This window comes from Dipteris shenzhenensis, chromosome 31 (assembly GCF_047967505.1).
Source record: "Dipteris shenzhenensis isolate YYH24624 ecotype China chromosome 31, Dip_SZ_1.0, whole genome shotgun sequence".
Lineage (NCBI taxonomy): Eukaryota > Viridiplantae > Streptophyta > Polypodiopsida > Gleicheniales > Dipteridaceae > Dipteris > Dipteris shenzhenensis.
Window position 1 is genome coordinate 17,784,971 of NC_141626.1, and position 15,745 is coordinate 17,800,715.

Sequence of the window (15,745 nt, forward strand, 5' to 3'; positions counted from 1 at the left end):
TAGATTGGGATCCACTATAAATATACGTTAGACAAATGAATACTTCCTACCATTTCCAAGTTGAGCTTCAACTACTACAACATTTCACACAGCTAGAACTTTGACATTTTATTCTCTAGTTGTATGCACATCCCTATTTTTTTCTCATTTCATCTTCTAATTGCCTTGCTTTAAAAGTATTCATGCTTAAGTTTTTACACACAATGTCCAAGTAATATATTACTTTGAAAACTCTCAACGTATCATACCAAGTGAAGCATGGTATTAAATTTGCAAGCTTGAAAGTTAGGATGGCAACACTCTCAATGTATCATACCAAGCAAAGCATGGTGTTAAATTTGCAAGCTTAAAAGTTAGGATGGCATTATTGCTGTTAATTTTATATCGATGCATTATTCGACATTTTTTCGACTATTGGAAAGTATCTGAATGATACCATGTCTTGGAAATGCACAATGCAAGATCACATCGAAAGCTAATATGTACATCCAATTAATTTAGAGCCAAGGGGAGTCTTTCAAAGGAGTGACAACGGACTTCAATTGCATGTACTTCAGAATCCCTTGAATGCCCAATTCCCTTCCGAAGCCACTCATCTTGTATCCTCCAAAAGGCAAGGCAGGATCAAAAACATGATAACAATTGATATAGATAGACCCTGCTCGAATGGAGCGTGAGAGCCTGTTTGCCACATCCACATCTTTGGTAACTATGCCAGCAGCAAGTCCATATGGTGTATCGTTTGCCCGATGGATCACTTCCTCTAGTGTTCTAATCACAATGCACATACATCAAATAAAAGGGTCAGCTATGATCCCGTATTAATTACCTATTGATATATAGCTTTTGTGTTGACCATTCGAGATTAATTTAGAAAATGATAGCGACCTTATTCTTTTAAATATAAAACTGTGTAACAGTATTGTGTAATGGTATTCCATTGCATAGACAATGGACACATGGATTGGGATGATGAGGTGGGGCTAGCTATTTTTAACTCTTGTGTTGACAAGCAAAAGTCGTGAAGTTGATGCACTTCAATTGGGGTTGGTTATAATGCAAAAGCAAACAACAAAGCGTGAATGATGAGGTGCATTCAACCTTAATAACCTATGGCATTCTGGCTATTTTCAGCGCTCCGTTGACAATCTCAAGCGACATTTTTGGCTTGCCCTCAATGGATAGGCCTTAGTAATCGTTTGGCCTCCAAAGAGAAAAATAAGTATTTAGTTCTTTTTATGTTCACTTTTTTTAAGCATCCATTGATTGGAGGAGCATGTGAGCATCCCATGAAATTCTCCACCTCTCTCTCTCTCTCTCTCTCTCTTCTCTTCTTCTTCTTCATACCTTAAATCCTCCACTTTTTTCTCCCCCCTGACCCTCTCTCTTCTTCTCCTTCTCTCTCCTTCTCTCTCTCCTCCGTCTTCTTCTCCTTCTCTCTCTTCCCCTCTCAACTTCCAACTCATCCCCTTTCCCGCTCACCATCTAGGGCAGGCCACATGAATGAAATTCACCTTGTTTTAAGGACATGCCAAATTGCTCTTGACCTTATCTTTTTCATGTGAATCTAAGAGACGTAGTAATCGCATACCCAAACACAAAATGGGGTGGCGAGTGCAGCTAATGTCGGCGTCTATGTCGTCAATCTCAGGTGAGCTTCCAAGTGAGCTTTGCGATCTTTCCTGTTTTTCAGATCGTTCTATGAAGCTAATCAACACTTTCAACGATTAAAGATGGGATTGAAGCTTACTTGAATTTCAGGACAGACATCACGGGCCCGAAAATCTCCTCTCTAGCAATCTTCATGTCATCCTGCCGAAGAACGATTAAAGCAGCATCAGTTTACAGGTGATTTAAAATTTCTCATTAATAATTGATCATTGGAGCACTTGAACTAGTTCAGCGCACAGAAATTAAGCTCAATATTTATGCACTGCATGCTGTTCTTCAACCATCTGGCAACAATCTCTGCAATAACTATAAGCGCAACCATCGTCCCCGAACCCTCATCGCAATTGGTAGACATCACGAACTTTTGAAAGAATTATCCTATAATGCTAATTCTCTACCTTCACATCAGCGAAGACTGTCGGCTCGATGTAATAACCCTTTTCTCCGATTTTGTTTCCCCCCGTTAAGAGCCTCGCTCCTTCATTCCTTCCACTCTCAATGTAGCTTAATATCCTGTTAAACTGTTCCTGATCGACCTGTCGCAGAAACACAATGCGATGATCACGTCGACGTTAGAGCACATGATCTCTTGTTGATAATGATTGCTTGCTAGCCTTTGAATCAGGAATGGATCCATTAAAAGCGTCAATACCTGTGGACCTTGCTCAACGTCAATTCTAAAAGGATCGCCCACGACCCTCTTCTTTGTTTTTTCAGCTAATAGCTTCAAAAACTCGTCATAGATTCCCTCTTGTACAAAAACCCTACTCCCTGCAACGCAGCATTGTCCCTGCAATATTGCATTTCACAGATCCGGATTAAATAAGATATAACTTTCTTAAGAGGAATTTATTGCGCCCAAAGGCAAAGAATGTTGGCTTCCTCATTCATGGCCTATAAGAAGAAGGCAGGTTTACAAATTACCATATTGAAGAACTGGGCGAAGCTAGCGAGCTCCACGGCTGTGTCAAGATCTGCGTCATTGCATATAATCACAGGAGATTTGCCACCCAATTCCAAAGTTACAGGCTTTAAGTTGCTCTTCGCAGCGGCTTCCATTATATATCCGCCTACTTGCGTCGATCCAGTAAAAGCTACCTGGGAAACAAGCAACATGCGCACAGAGCATCCTTAAAAATTGACTTGGATCCCCTTGATGTGAAATCTGGCAAATATGTATAAAATCGGAAGAAGAGGTACTTAAATAAGCAAAATTTCCCTCTCCGCATGTCTCTGCTTCAAACTCTCGAAAAGACGCAATGATCAAGAAAATCTCGGGTATCATGTGAAAGTCTCACCTTATCGATATCCATATGACTCGAAATGGCAGCACCAGCTTCTCCAAATCCAGGTAGGACATTTAGCACTCCCGTCGGTAACCCAGCCTGTGCGGCCCCACAAGAGATTATAATATGGTTTAAATGTCTTAGGAACCTTGCAATACCTGGTATGACTTTATAGCATTAATCTTGATAATATTCAGCATGAAAGCATCGATCAGTCACCTCTTTTGCCAGGGCTGCGAGATATAGAGCGGTAAGCGGTGTCTGTTCGGCTGGCTTTATCAGCAGAGTATTTCCAGTTATCAAAGCGGGAGCGGCCTTCATAACGAACATCAGTATGGGAAAGTTCCAAGGAATTATCGCCCCAACAACGCCCATGGGCTCGTATAGTGTGTAGGCATGATATGGCCCGTCTAGCTTAGGAGTGTTTCCTGTTATCTTGTCCCCCCAACCTGCAGAGATGTGCACAGATACGCAGATATAGCTCGTTTAGTAAAACATACGCAGATACAATCACAAATGGGATACTTTGAATTGGAAGCTTATATGCAATAATGGATGTACCTGCCAGACTGCGAAGCACTTTCACAGAGAAAGCCACGTCCACAAACTTGGAGACGACTAATGGTTTTCCATTATCCAACGTTTCTAGAGCAGCCAGTTCGTCTGTGTGCTGCTCTACCAGATCGGCCCACTTGGACAAGATGCGACTCCTCTCCTGATGAGAACCATGGACAGTGACTACTAGAGAAACTAGTCGAAGAAGACGAAGATGAAAGAAATGGGAAGTCAAGACAAGAAGAAGAAAGCTCCGACAATTGTCAAGTATACTGGGAAAGAAGACAATAGGCTGATAGCCTAGATTGGTCCTTTCAAGACGCAAAGCAGAAATTTCTTACGAAGCCACTCATGCGCGGCCAGGGGCCTTCACGGAAGGCCGTTCGGGCTGCCTTGACGGCAACGTCCACATCTTCTTTGTCAGCTTCAGCTACTCTTACAATCACGTCTCCTGTTCGAGGATCGGAGGTTTCGAACGTCTTCCCTGTACACACCATCCGTTTAACACGAAAATGCCTCAAAACGATCACTAGTCGCGACAGTCACGAACCCAATATAATTCCACGCCCCAACTTGAGTTCGTTATTCAGCCTGTGTTGGAACCTCATACCGGAGACGGCGTCCACAAAACTTCCATCAATGAACAGCTTTGTGTATTTTGCGGTTACTGGAGCGTCTAGCACTGCAGCTGGTGAAGAGTGATCCTTCGAGGGAGCCATTGCTGGGTTAACTGCTTCGATAAGTGGCGAGAAACTTGAAGATTTAAGCCTCTCACAGGTTCTCACTCTCTCACTCCAGAGTCCAGCACTAGCAGTTCAATTTCCCAAAACTCGGGGAACATGCAGCCAATCGTTAATGCATATACGGTATATCACATCTGTGGATTCTGTGCAGTGTGAATGGGACCTTTACAGATCTGGGACAGCGATAAAGGCTGGTAGATTCAAGATAAAAAACCAGATAGTGCGCAGAAATCTGCGAAACGCAAGCTATTATTACAAAATCTATTTGCTGCGGATGGATAGTGGCGTGGATGGATTGTTAAGAATCTGAAGGACCTCGATGGATTGGGACCCATCGATCAGCTTTCTTGCTCTGATTATCCTGAAAATTGAAATGCACTTGCCTCTTGTCACCACCTGATTTCGATTATCCAATCGCCACGTCACCACTGACTTCAAATTGTATTGCCAGCACCTGCCGCGGAGGCGCGGACGAGTCACGGCGCTTGCGTCGCGCAAAACCATCCGCTCGGCCTGCAGCCGTATTTCTCAAACTACAGATCTTCAAATTCAAAAGCACGTGTAAACTCTTCTGTCACGCAACTCCATTACAGATTCAGTGTCCCCAATGCCCATCATCGAGAGTATGGGCCTCGGGTGGTGCTAGCAACGAGGCACTCGTGCATTTCGAAAAAGCACAGCAGCTTGTCACCTCAGGTCGTGCATAACATCATCCTCCAATACCTCCAAGTTCTTTAGTCTGGTCTCGTCTTGCCTTCTGGCTTTGCTCATAAGGTGATGACAAGATCTTGAAGCTGACATATTCAGCGTGGTGAGTTGAAGTCCTAGGGCATGCCTGGGTCTCATTATGGTACATGGAGTCCACACTTGAGGTGGTGTCGAATACATAAGGCAAGAGAGAGTTCTCCATGAGTTGTTTGCTCGGTGTTAGTGCCTCACACAGTAAAAAAATGGCACTCAAAACAAAAGAAATGTAGAAGCTAATACCCAGTTGGCAAGCTATGGCAACGTAGCCTCGAAATGCCCTGTTAGGGGGGGGAAAGAACGTCTCTAAGAGAGCATTCCAATGCTTAAGTTTGGCACCTAAGATTATGGAGCCGTGGGTGGGAATCTGGGCAGCCTTGGCAGATTAGCATTGAGTGGGAACACCCTCTTACAAACTACCTTCTGCCTCAATGCCTATTAGAGAGCCCTATTTACACCTCATGGCTGGTAGTAGTCCTTACAGATACATGTGCCCACCAAAGTTAATATAAACAAAGGAGTTAAGCAAGTAGTTAAAGCATGGCATGAGGTCTAGAGTATGAGCCCCACCAATTGACAATGTGATTTGTCTTTTCCCAAACATTTTGCATGGCGGGCACTTGGGGGAGGAGAGGCTTGTCGAGGGCTTGTCTATCCAAGTTTGTCGATCAAATGTCATGCCGCTACGTGGCATGACGGTTCTACACAAACTACATGGTAGTCAAGGAAGCCTTCAACATGTAAACACCCTAAGTTTGCTTACAAACATCCTTCAAGATCTTTGGCACATAGCGACCAATAAATTTGGCTTTTCTGTTGCTATCAACCGGTATATTGTCACCTTCCTCCCAATAAAATTTATTGATGCCACCTAAGATGTAGAGAGAGGTACCTCCCCAAGCATTTCCTTTACTATCACTTCCTAGTCCTATAGTGGAAAGTTGGATTCTACTTTTGTGGATTTCCTTCCATGTGCAGTTTACATTTTTGTAAAATAAGGTTGCTTAGATAAAAGTTATGTCAACTAAATTCAACCATAAGCTCTGAATAAAGCTATGAGGCACCCTATATACATAAGCTATGTGGCCTTTCAAATGTACTAAGAGGTAGTGCCCATGGGCACTTGTATACTCTTATTCATTATTTCATATAGTTTGAGTGTGTACTGAAAGGGCCTTAGGAGGCTTTTCCCTAAAATGAAAGGAGTCATGTGGTCACCTACAAGTACCTTTCATTTTGAGGAAGGCTAGACCCATGACCTTCCTCAATCATTGATGTCACTAAAGAGGCTATGTGTAACAACAAAAACAAGGGCTATGAAAATGATATCCAAAAGAAGGAGCACTATCATGCAAGTTGTTTTAGCATTGAAAAAGTAAGATCATGTCCTCACTCATTTTCACGTGAGTTGAAATGCGACATATCATGTACCTATCATAAGTGTCATGCTCAAAGATAGAGCAAAATTTTGCTCTGATGGAGACGCAAATTTAGGACATTGCCACCTAACCAATTTGAGGCTAAATTCTATGATTAACCCTTTCTTTCGTTTCTGTCTATACTATCTCTTTATTTCCCTGTTTCCATAGTTTTGGGCCAAACCCTTATGTGCTTTTTTCACCAAACTCTTATGTGCTTTTGTGTTCCCACTCAAGGGAACTCAAGAGGAAGGAACATTCTTTAAGGATGTAGGGTCTAGAGATACTTACATATGGCTAGGTGAGATTAGGCTTTGAAAATGGATCATGGATAATGAAACAAGAAATGTTTTATCTCACCTAACTCGTGGCCTAAGCGTGGCTCTACATAGGGTTACTCATACAATGCAAATCTTGTAGGACCCATGATAAGCACCCAATTGTCAGAGTTACTAAAACCTAACCAAGAAAGAATTAGACAAAGATAAGGAGTCTATTGCACAAGATAGAATCTAAGTATTCACTTAACTATGTGCAAGAATCTTGGGCACATGCTATCTTACATATTGCTTAGAGACCCCCTTGGGGATTTTCGTTTCAAATGCAATGGCAATTTCTATCTTATTAAATGTAGTGTACAATGGTTTAAAGCAATTGCAATGACACTAGCCAACTTAGTGGATGTAGTATGCAACATTTCAAGCATAATTATATCTATAGATTGAAATTTCTCCACATAAGAAACATGCATTATAGATTTGGTTTTTTCTACATATGCATGGATGGAAGCACCAACTAAGAGGGGGGAGGGGTTCCCTTTTTTTTTTGGTAAGGTGGAAATCATTCATCGTCATTTCATCAATATTTCTAACCCTACCCAATTGGCGATGTCCTAGTTTAATCCTATGTTACAAACATCAAGAGAATAAAGAGTCTCAAGTTTGAACGTAAAGCCGAAATTACGTAAAAAGTGTCATTTGTACTAACTCATATGTCCAAAATATTAAGATAATATTTCACACTCAAATGTTTTAATAAACCAATCCCATGGTCGAAGGAACACATGATAGGTAAAAGACACCCTAGTTGGCATCCAATTGGTTAATGGTCATTGATGATGTCACATTTCATGCCACATGTGACAAAACATAGCTTCTAGATAAAAAATATTTAAAAATAGAGTAGAAGATTTTCAAACCTCATAAATTAGGACTAAAAGATTAAAGAAACTTTACTAAGATGTGCAACATTTAGATTATATTTTTGCATGTCAGCTTATATTTCTTTATCCTATAATTATTAGTTATGTAAAGCATACTTTTTAATAGTAGTGGAACCTCTTTAATGTTGTGATTTTGGCTTATATCTTCTTTTCTAAGAATTTTTAGAGAATCTTAAGTCTTAAAGTTTTGGATGATTCTTTCACATTTGCACCAACTCACCATTTATAATGTAACTTAGTGAAAAAATAGCTTGAAATTATTTATATTCAGAAATTAAGAAGTTGCACTACTGGTAATAGAAACATTTGTTGGCTAAAGCATGATCTAATGTAGCCTTTTTTTTTTGGAGGTCTTGAAATATATTGCATAAGGGTGACTTTCTCAATACATAACCTATGCATTTCTTAACATAATTTGATAAACTTCTATCTAAACTAATCTTCATTCCCCAAATTTGAAATGTGAACCCAAAACGTAGAGATTTTTCTTCTTGAATGTGATCACTAAAGCATGACAAATAGTCTTTTTGTATATGAAGCATGTATTCTTAAATATATAGACTATTGCAATCTAATTAAAAAATCAAAGTTTCATCTACACATACTGAAAAACACCTATTTATTCAAAAGCGCATTACTTGAGATTTCTTGCAACTAATGACATTGAGTCTCAATTCTAGATTGTTAAAGATAGTGTAAATTGCACTATCCACATAGGGCATAGGGGCAAACCCTAACCCTAAGGGGTTCACATGCATATCTTCATGTTCATGTTCAATACACTTAGTGTACCAGTAGCTATATCTTGTGCACTCCTCTCTCTCTCCCTCTCTCACTTCCGCTCTTATGGTATCAGAGCCGATGGTGCTTCCACTCCCTTCATGATGTCAAGCCCTCCTTGTGTGAGGCATCTTCCATCAACAGAGATTTTCATTAGAGAGAGTGAAATACCTTGCTTCATCTAGACATAATCCGTTGCTTTGTCAAGGCACAATCCCTCCATTTGAGGCATCTTCTTCATCCTCTCCAACTCTTTGTGTAGAGATCATTCTCTTTTTCATTTCGGTTCAAGAATCTTGTCATTCTGAGCTCTGGAGAGAGAGATATGTGTTGAGGTTCTCTCTTGAGTTTTCTTGAGTGATTATGTTCATTGAGAGACTTCATTTCAATTATTAGGAGAAAGAGAGACTTCATTGCAGTCATTAGAAGAAAGAGAGATAGGGACTCCTTTGTATTTTTATAGACAAACTCTACTCTAAGAGACACGTTCTCTGCTCTTCCAATTGAGATATCTTAGAGCAAGCAGCGATATCCTTTATGTTTTCTTCTTGTGTGAAAGTTTTTGAAGGTTTCATGTGTTAGGTTTCTGGTTCTGGAAATTCTCCAAGATGTTCTCATGAGATTTCTGAGGACCAAAAAGAATAACTTCGAGGGTTTTAGCGAGGAGATGGGGACTGATACCAGAGGAAAGGATCCTCCTCCAAATCCATCTCCAACTTACACTGAACGTACACATGAAGTGACACCTCCATGCATGGATTCTCTACGAATGATCATCATGAAAAACACTTTTGGAATCCTAATGTAGACGTTGATATTACATGGGTCACTTCCATCCACTTCCCTCCTTTGCTCAATACTAACGACACTCCCATTAAGAGTATGAGCTATGAGGCACTAGCAATACAGTCTCCCAGTTGTTGCCAAATGCTAGCAGTAGACTCCCACAATCATCATCAAGGCCCTCTTAGGTGCACATGGTCCAGGAATTTAGAGGTGGATTGTTCACCCCCCCGTTCATGCATCATTCTTTTGGTGCCACCAACAATGGCGAAAAAGGAGAAGTGGACGAGAGACTTAACTTCGCCCAACAATGAGATACAAATGGAGATACCTAGGGTGCATCAGAAAATCTCGGAGATGTCCTAGCCAATGGTCAAAAGATAGGCTCCACTGACTCAAGCTCTTCGAGGGAGGGGGGATACCGAGCCAAGAAGACACGAACATGCTGCCAACTGCCAAGAGCGCCAACACCAACTCAACACTTGGGCGCAAAATAGAATTTCCACCTAGAAAGCATATCAATCTCCATTATAGGTATTACCAGTGATGGCGCCGATGGAGGGTCAAACCCAACAAATAAAAGAATCCAAGCTCAAGATAATGCACCAAAATATTCACGACCACATCAGCAAGAGGTTCATCAATCTGAAGATGAGGAGAAATCATTTGCTAAAGGTAAAGTGGCTACTTTTCTTGACGAAGATAGATTAGAGCAATCCATATATTGGCTTTCATCCCATGCTTTAATTGATTATCTCCCTGGACCCAGACCTCCAGCTGCTTTTCTTGAGGGTTGGCTGAGGAATAATTGGATTAGAAAAGGTTTAGTGGTCACTAATATGAGGTTTCTGAGAAGAGGCTTCTTTTTCTTCTTACTTGAGACTAAAGACATGGCTTGAAAAGCCTTTCACCATGCCCTCTAGACTATTAGACATCAACCTCTCTACTAGATTTCAACCCAGACAAGCCTAGATATACATTCTGGGTTGAACTCCCTGACCTCCTTTTTTCTCTGGTAAATCAAGATCCTAACCTTTGTAGAAGCTTAGGGCAGGTCATTGATGTAGTGAAAGAACAGTTTATTAATTGCATAAAGGACATCGTCAAGTATGTGTCAGGATGGATGTTGCTGAAGAACTCCCAGATACCCTGGTAATTGTCAATAGGAATGGGAGTATTTTCATGGAACAACCTTTGGTTTATAAGAACCTACCTAATTCGTATTTTCTGTGTGGATTGGCTACTCATATAGTGAAAAGTTGTCCCTTGAAAAGAAACATGCCTAAGCAACCTCAGGAACAAACCCACCAATAGGCCAATTAAGCCCCCAAGCCCAAGTGGACTATTAAAGGCAGACACAAAAGTCAAACTCAAGAGAAGAGTGTAGAAATAGAAATTGGCAATGTCTCAGACAAGGGGGCAGAGCAGGTGAAGATTCCTAAGGTTCACTTAGTGAAGGATAGGGTCACTTTCCCCTTGGCCACAAACAATGCATATGAAGCACTAATAGATCAAGAAACTAAGCAATGGATTTAGGATGCTAAGATGGAAGAGGATGAGGTTAAGCTTAGATGGTCCAAGGAGTTTGAAGATGATGTCAACCAACAAGATGCTAGCATGAGTGACTCTGAGGAAGGGGATTCTGAGGAGGAACTCCCTTTGGCTGAAAAATAGGAAAAGAATATCGAAGCCCATGTTAAACCTCAAGCCATTGTTCAAAATACGTGAAAAATCTCTCTCTAGTCAAAGACCAGATTGCCCCCCCCAAAAGCCATGCCGCGAAGGCAAAAAAGGGGAAAAGTAAGAATGGTAAGTAGACCTTACTCATTTCTCACACTCAATGTTTGTGGATTGACTGACCCATGGAGAGGTCAGGAGCTCTAACCAATTGGTTGAGAGGAAATTATGTTTCCCCAACTTCCTTGTTCTGCAAGAAGTTAAAGTCACTAATGATACATTGAAAAATAGACTCGAGAGTATAGAGAACAAAAGGATATGGTTTTACACTGATCATGATGAAGGTAGAGGAGGAACTGCAATATGAATACTATCTCACTACAAAGACTATGTTCTTAATTGCCAACAGGATTTAAATCACAGATGGATTGCTTTAGAATGCAAGTTGAAAAGGATTTCTTTTTGTGATAGTAGTTTCACTATATGCCCCAACTAGATCAATGGGCAAAAGTGACACTTGCAATGCAATGATGAACTTGGGCAGTGACTGTGTTATACTAGGGGATTTCAATATGGTTGAGAGCTCAAGGGACAGGTGGTTACAAAAAGGGTCTGTACTTAGAGGCCGTGAACTTCAACTTTGGGAAGACCTCAAGGAAAACCTTCAAGTCTTTACCTAGCATATACACTTGGTGCAATAGACATATAGGAGATCTAAGAAGAGAAGCAAGGTTGGATAGAGTTTATGTTGACCAAGCTCTAGTAGATCAAGCTTTGGAAGTGAAGCAAATAACCTTTTCCTCTCTCAGTCTTTCAGATCATAAGCCATTGCTAGCTTCGTTTGACTTGGGAAATGGGGAAAAAGACAATTCTTGGTTTAAATCAGTAGACCCCTCTCTATTCAAGCTCCAGGCTGTGCAGAAACAGATTATTAAGAGATGGAATATGGCTTTCTATGCTGTAGATTCTTGCTCCTAGGGATGGCAAGACGCTGTCTCAAGTGTGCAAGCAATTTAAAAGAGGCCAAAAAGAGTAGAGCTGCTATCAGGGCAAGGAGGATGGATAAGTTCAAGAATGAGGTGGAACAACTTGAACAGAGGGCAAGAATGAAGGACAGCAATGCCTAGCAACAACGTTTAGAAAAAAGAAAGGAAATCTAGATCCAGGAACAAATCAAGATCCATAATGCTAGAATATATTTTAGGGGATGGTGGGCAAGAAGAGTTGTTAGACCAACCAAAGAAAATTAAATGAGGATTAAAAAAAGTGAAACCAGGAGGAAATCCCTCTTTTGCAAAGGGAAGATGGTTATATGGCGAGAACAGAAGAGGAAAATCTGGAGGTTATTGTCAAACATTTCAAGAATTTACAAAGTACAATTGATCCAAGTGATGATAAGGTTCTGGAGGCTAGAAACAAATGCCAAACAGTCAGACAATGTAAAGTTTCTTGCTTGGACAGAATGCAACTGGAAAATGACCTTTCTCTGCAAGAACTAAAAAAGGCATCCTTCTCTATGGCTGATGGTTGGTGCCCCTCTAAAATAGGTTTAGAAAAACTCATTAGAGTTTGCAGATCTTTCTTATGGGGTGGACGTGATACAAGAAGGAGAATATCAAAGGTTAAATGGTCCTTCTGCACCAAACCCAGAAAGGAAGGAGGATTGGGAGTAATCAATATCCAGTTGGCAGCCTACAAACTTGCAGCCACTTGGATAATAAAAGCTATCACCTCCCCTGACAGTGACTGGGCTAACCTCCTGCTTAGAAACTTTAAATTTGTGAGACCCTACAGGGCCCCTAGATGGAGGGATTTTCCTCTCCTCTCTACTATTGGTAACCCTGAGCCATGTATGACTAAGGGGAGTCAACTCTAGAAAAATTTATGGGGGGCCTTTGAACATATCAAGAGCCACATAGCACTCTTTGGTAAAGGGATTTTCATGACTTTGGAATCAATCAAGGTTTATGTTTTATTTTACCAAACAATAGCTAAGTGATGAGGATTTTCTAAAAGCATGGCAACTTTCAAAAAAAGTTCGTCACTTGGGGAGATTTGTGGGACAAACCCAATTTCAAATGAAAGACATGGCTGGAGATCAGAAGGAGGCCATGTCAGCATAGTGCTAGCCATGCACAATTGCCTCTTCATAGGCACATAGTGAATTGGTCATGTGCCGTCCACTGCCACATCACCCTCCATCCATCTCATCCTTTTTTATCACCCTCTTGGGATAAAAAATTGGCCATCCTTCTAGGAGCCATAACTTTTGATCCAGGGGGAATTTGGAAGTGATCCAAAAAGCAAAAATGCTCACCAGATTGTGCTCTATGTGTTGAGAACCTTAGATCTACCTTTTGACATTTTTGCAGGCCAGCATCATTGAAAACCTCATCATCGAAACCACCTTCTGATCCTTGTAGCATACCTAGCACTTAAAATGAATAAAGATAAATTCATTTGCTTTATTTTGTGCATCGATGTGTAGTCTAGCTATATACTAGCATCCCCATAGAGGAGATCCAACTCCACCAAGACAAGTTAGCCATTGCCACATTACCCAATTAGTTCCAGCAGGGTGCCAGTCCCATCAGATCTATCATCGGTGTACACATTCACATATCTAACACACTTTCAATTCTCTTGGCATTTGACACTTCAGGACCTCAGTGTGACACTTGGAAGAGTGATCTTCCTCAAATTCAGGATGGTTGTATACTTCTTGCACCACAGTCACATTTGTTAACTATGTTTGGCAATGGTTCTTACACACATACACATCAACCTTGTACAGCCTCTTTGCTACACTCGACATGCAGTTGTCCTCATCTACTACAGGCTTGATCCTTGGCACATCATAGTTCTCACATGACTTGATTTTGACCGTTTAGCATAAGCCCCACAGTGGCAGCTCTCACACATTGTTCTCATGGGACTTGAGGGGTGCACTACTAAGAAATCCTAGGTATTACATGCGTTCAAGGGGTATATAAAAAATCCGTCGACTAAAACTTTTCCCACAATAAAACCACCCCTCTTTACTTATGAATTAATGGATTTTTTCTAAAGTTAAATTAAAAATTCCCTCTTGTTATTGTAATCCTGTTAAAATTTTTCCAAAAGTGGGATTAAAATACCCCTCCTTTTGAATTTTTGGAGGTGAACTCCCCGAGTCATGGGTAGACACTTTCACCGGTACATGGGTAAGCCTCTTGCATAGAGCACCCGACCACCTCTAGCATGGAGTTCTTTGCATCACATAGTTGATGATACGCCAATCATGACTCCGGATGAGATCCATGAGTGGAAAAAGAACCTTCTTTAACCATTTATTACCACAGGGTGTGTTCTAGACTCTAGTGTATGATGCCGACTCGACCCTCATTGACCTTAATAGATCAGATGCATATGCTTCACATGTTAGCATGAATCAGCCCACACATTCTAATCATGCACATTTAGCAGTAAGCCCTCAGCATGGGGCAAATTTGATGGTAAGTCCTCAACACAAGGCAGTCTCATGTACATCAACTCAGTCTGATTTCAATGATGTACAGCCATTGCCTTCATGCATATATTTAGCAAGAGTTCAGTAGTGATCATGTAGCTATTCAGCAGGTAAGTCCTCAATACGAGGCACTCACATCTCCAGCCGCACGTGGAGATTTACACCATATTGCATCAAGCTCTTTCAGTGATTCCATTCTAGCATCCATCATTAATGCTTTCACCTCTGACATAGAACATACCTTGGGCTTAGTTACCTTCAGTAGTACAGATCAATACATCAGTCTTTAGCACCTTCTAGCATTGGCGCAGTCATGCCACATTGCACCACCTTTGGATCTAGTTATCACCACCACCTCTTTCGATCAGCAAATCATTCCTCAGCATGAGGATAACTATGCATCAGTGTGGTCCTGCCCCAGTGTAGTGGACATCATCAAGTTTAGGCATAGTGGAACCTGGGGAGACTTGGTGTTTTAGCATGCACTTATGGCTATAGTATACAATCCTTACACTCTCCTTACATAATGCAAATTAGTGGTTGGATCCACGACTTTAGATTGGTCCCTTCATTAGCATTCGGCATCAAAAATGCTCCAGTGATATCTTATGCTTTCTTAGTGATATTTCAAGCTTCTAGGCCTTTACACTGTCAGCTCCTTCTCGATGAGCCTACAACAGATGCTACATCCTTTGTCGATCGATGTTTAGCCATGCACACAGCAAGCGAGACCTTCAGCTCATGATAGTTGAGCATACATGTTTGAGATGTTGCTATACCTTGTCATTTGTATGAGCCTTTTCTTCAGTAGAGAAATGTATCATACATGAACCTTCAGCCCCAAATTTTTAGCCCCTAGATCACTCTGTCCACCATGACTATGAGGTCTTCTTTAACACCACATCATTTGACAAAGATTATACTTCTATTGCATCATATGTCACACATTGTTGTCAGTTCTTTTGGGTTGTTGACACACTCATATGTCACAACCTGCCAGATCACATCTCCATCGCTACATCGACTAGCCTCACATCTGGATGCCTCTTATATAGAGCAACTCCACAGTCCACGGCAACCTATGACATGTTCAACATGTAGCCATACACATCATTGTTCACGTGGTCATCTTTCGATCGACTAGTCTTTGATCTAGGTGGACTTCATTTTCTACATATTTCCTTCCTCTTCCTTTCGACCTATTTTTTGGGTTTCATTCCCAAAGGTGAAGGATGACCCATAACTTAAGAGGGGGAAATCCACATTATGTACAGGATCATAAGTTGTACTCATTGTACATGCTTCCGCTATGTAGTCATTGTGCTCACATATGCACATACTACTCTGATTTATTTTCA

The 15,745-nt window shown here is 41.0% G+C and overlaps 1 protein-coding gene across 1 annotated transcript; it reads right to left on the bottom strand.

Annotated features, from left to right (window-relative positions):
- Nucleotides 1–351: 351 nt before the first annotated feature.
- On the bottom strand, nt 352–4,340 carry LOC147881131 (aldehyde dehydrogenase family 2 member B7, mitochondrial-like). Its single transcript, XM_087402237.1, has 10 exons — nt 4,123–4,340; nt 3,854–3,996; nt 3,519–3,672; nt 3,177–3,406; nt 2,970–3,056; nt 2,596–2,769; nt 2,324–2,461; nt 2,070–2,207; nt 1,751–1,812; nt 352–771 (listed from the first exon to the last, which is right to left on the bottom strand). Exons 1-10 carry the CDS (start codon nt 4,229–4,231, stop codon nt 498–500), a joined length of 1,509 nt encoding a protein of 502 aa, XP_087258363.1. The 5' UTR covers nt 4,232–4,340; the 3' UTR covers nt 352–497.
- Nucleotides 4,341–15,745: the final 11,405 nt, after the last annotated feature.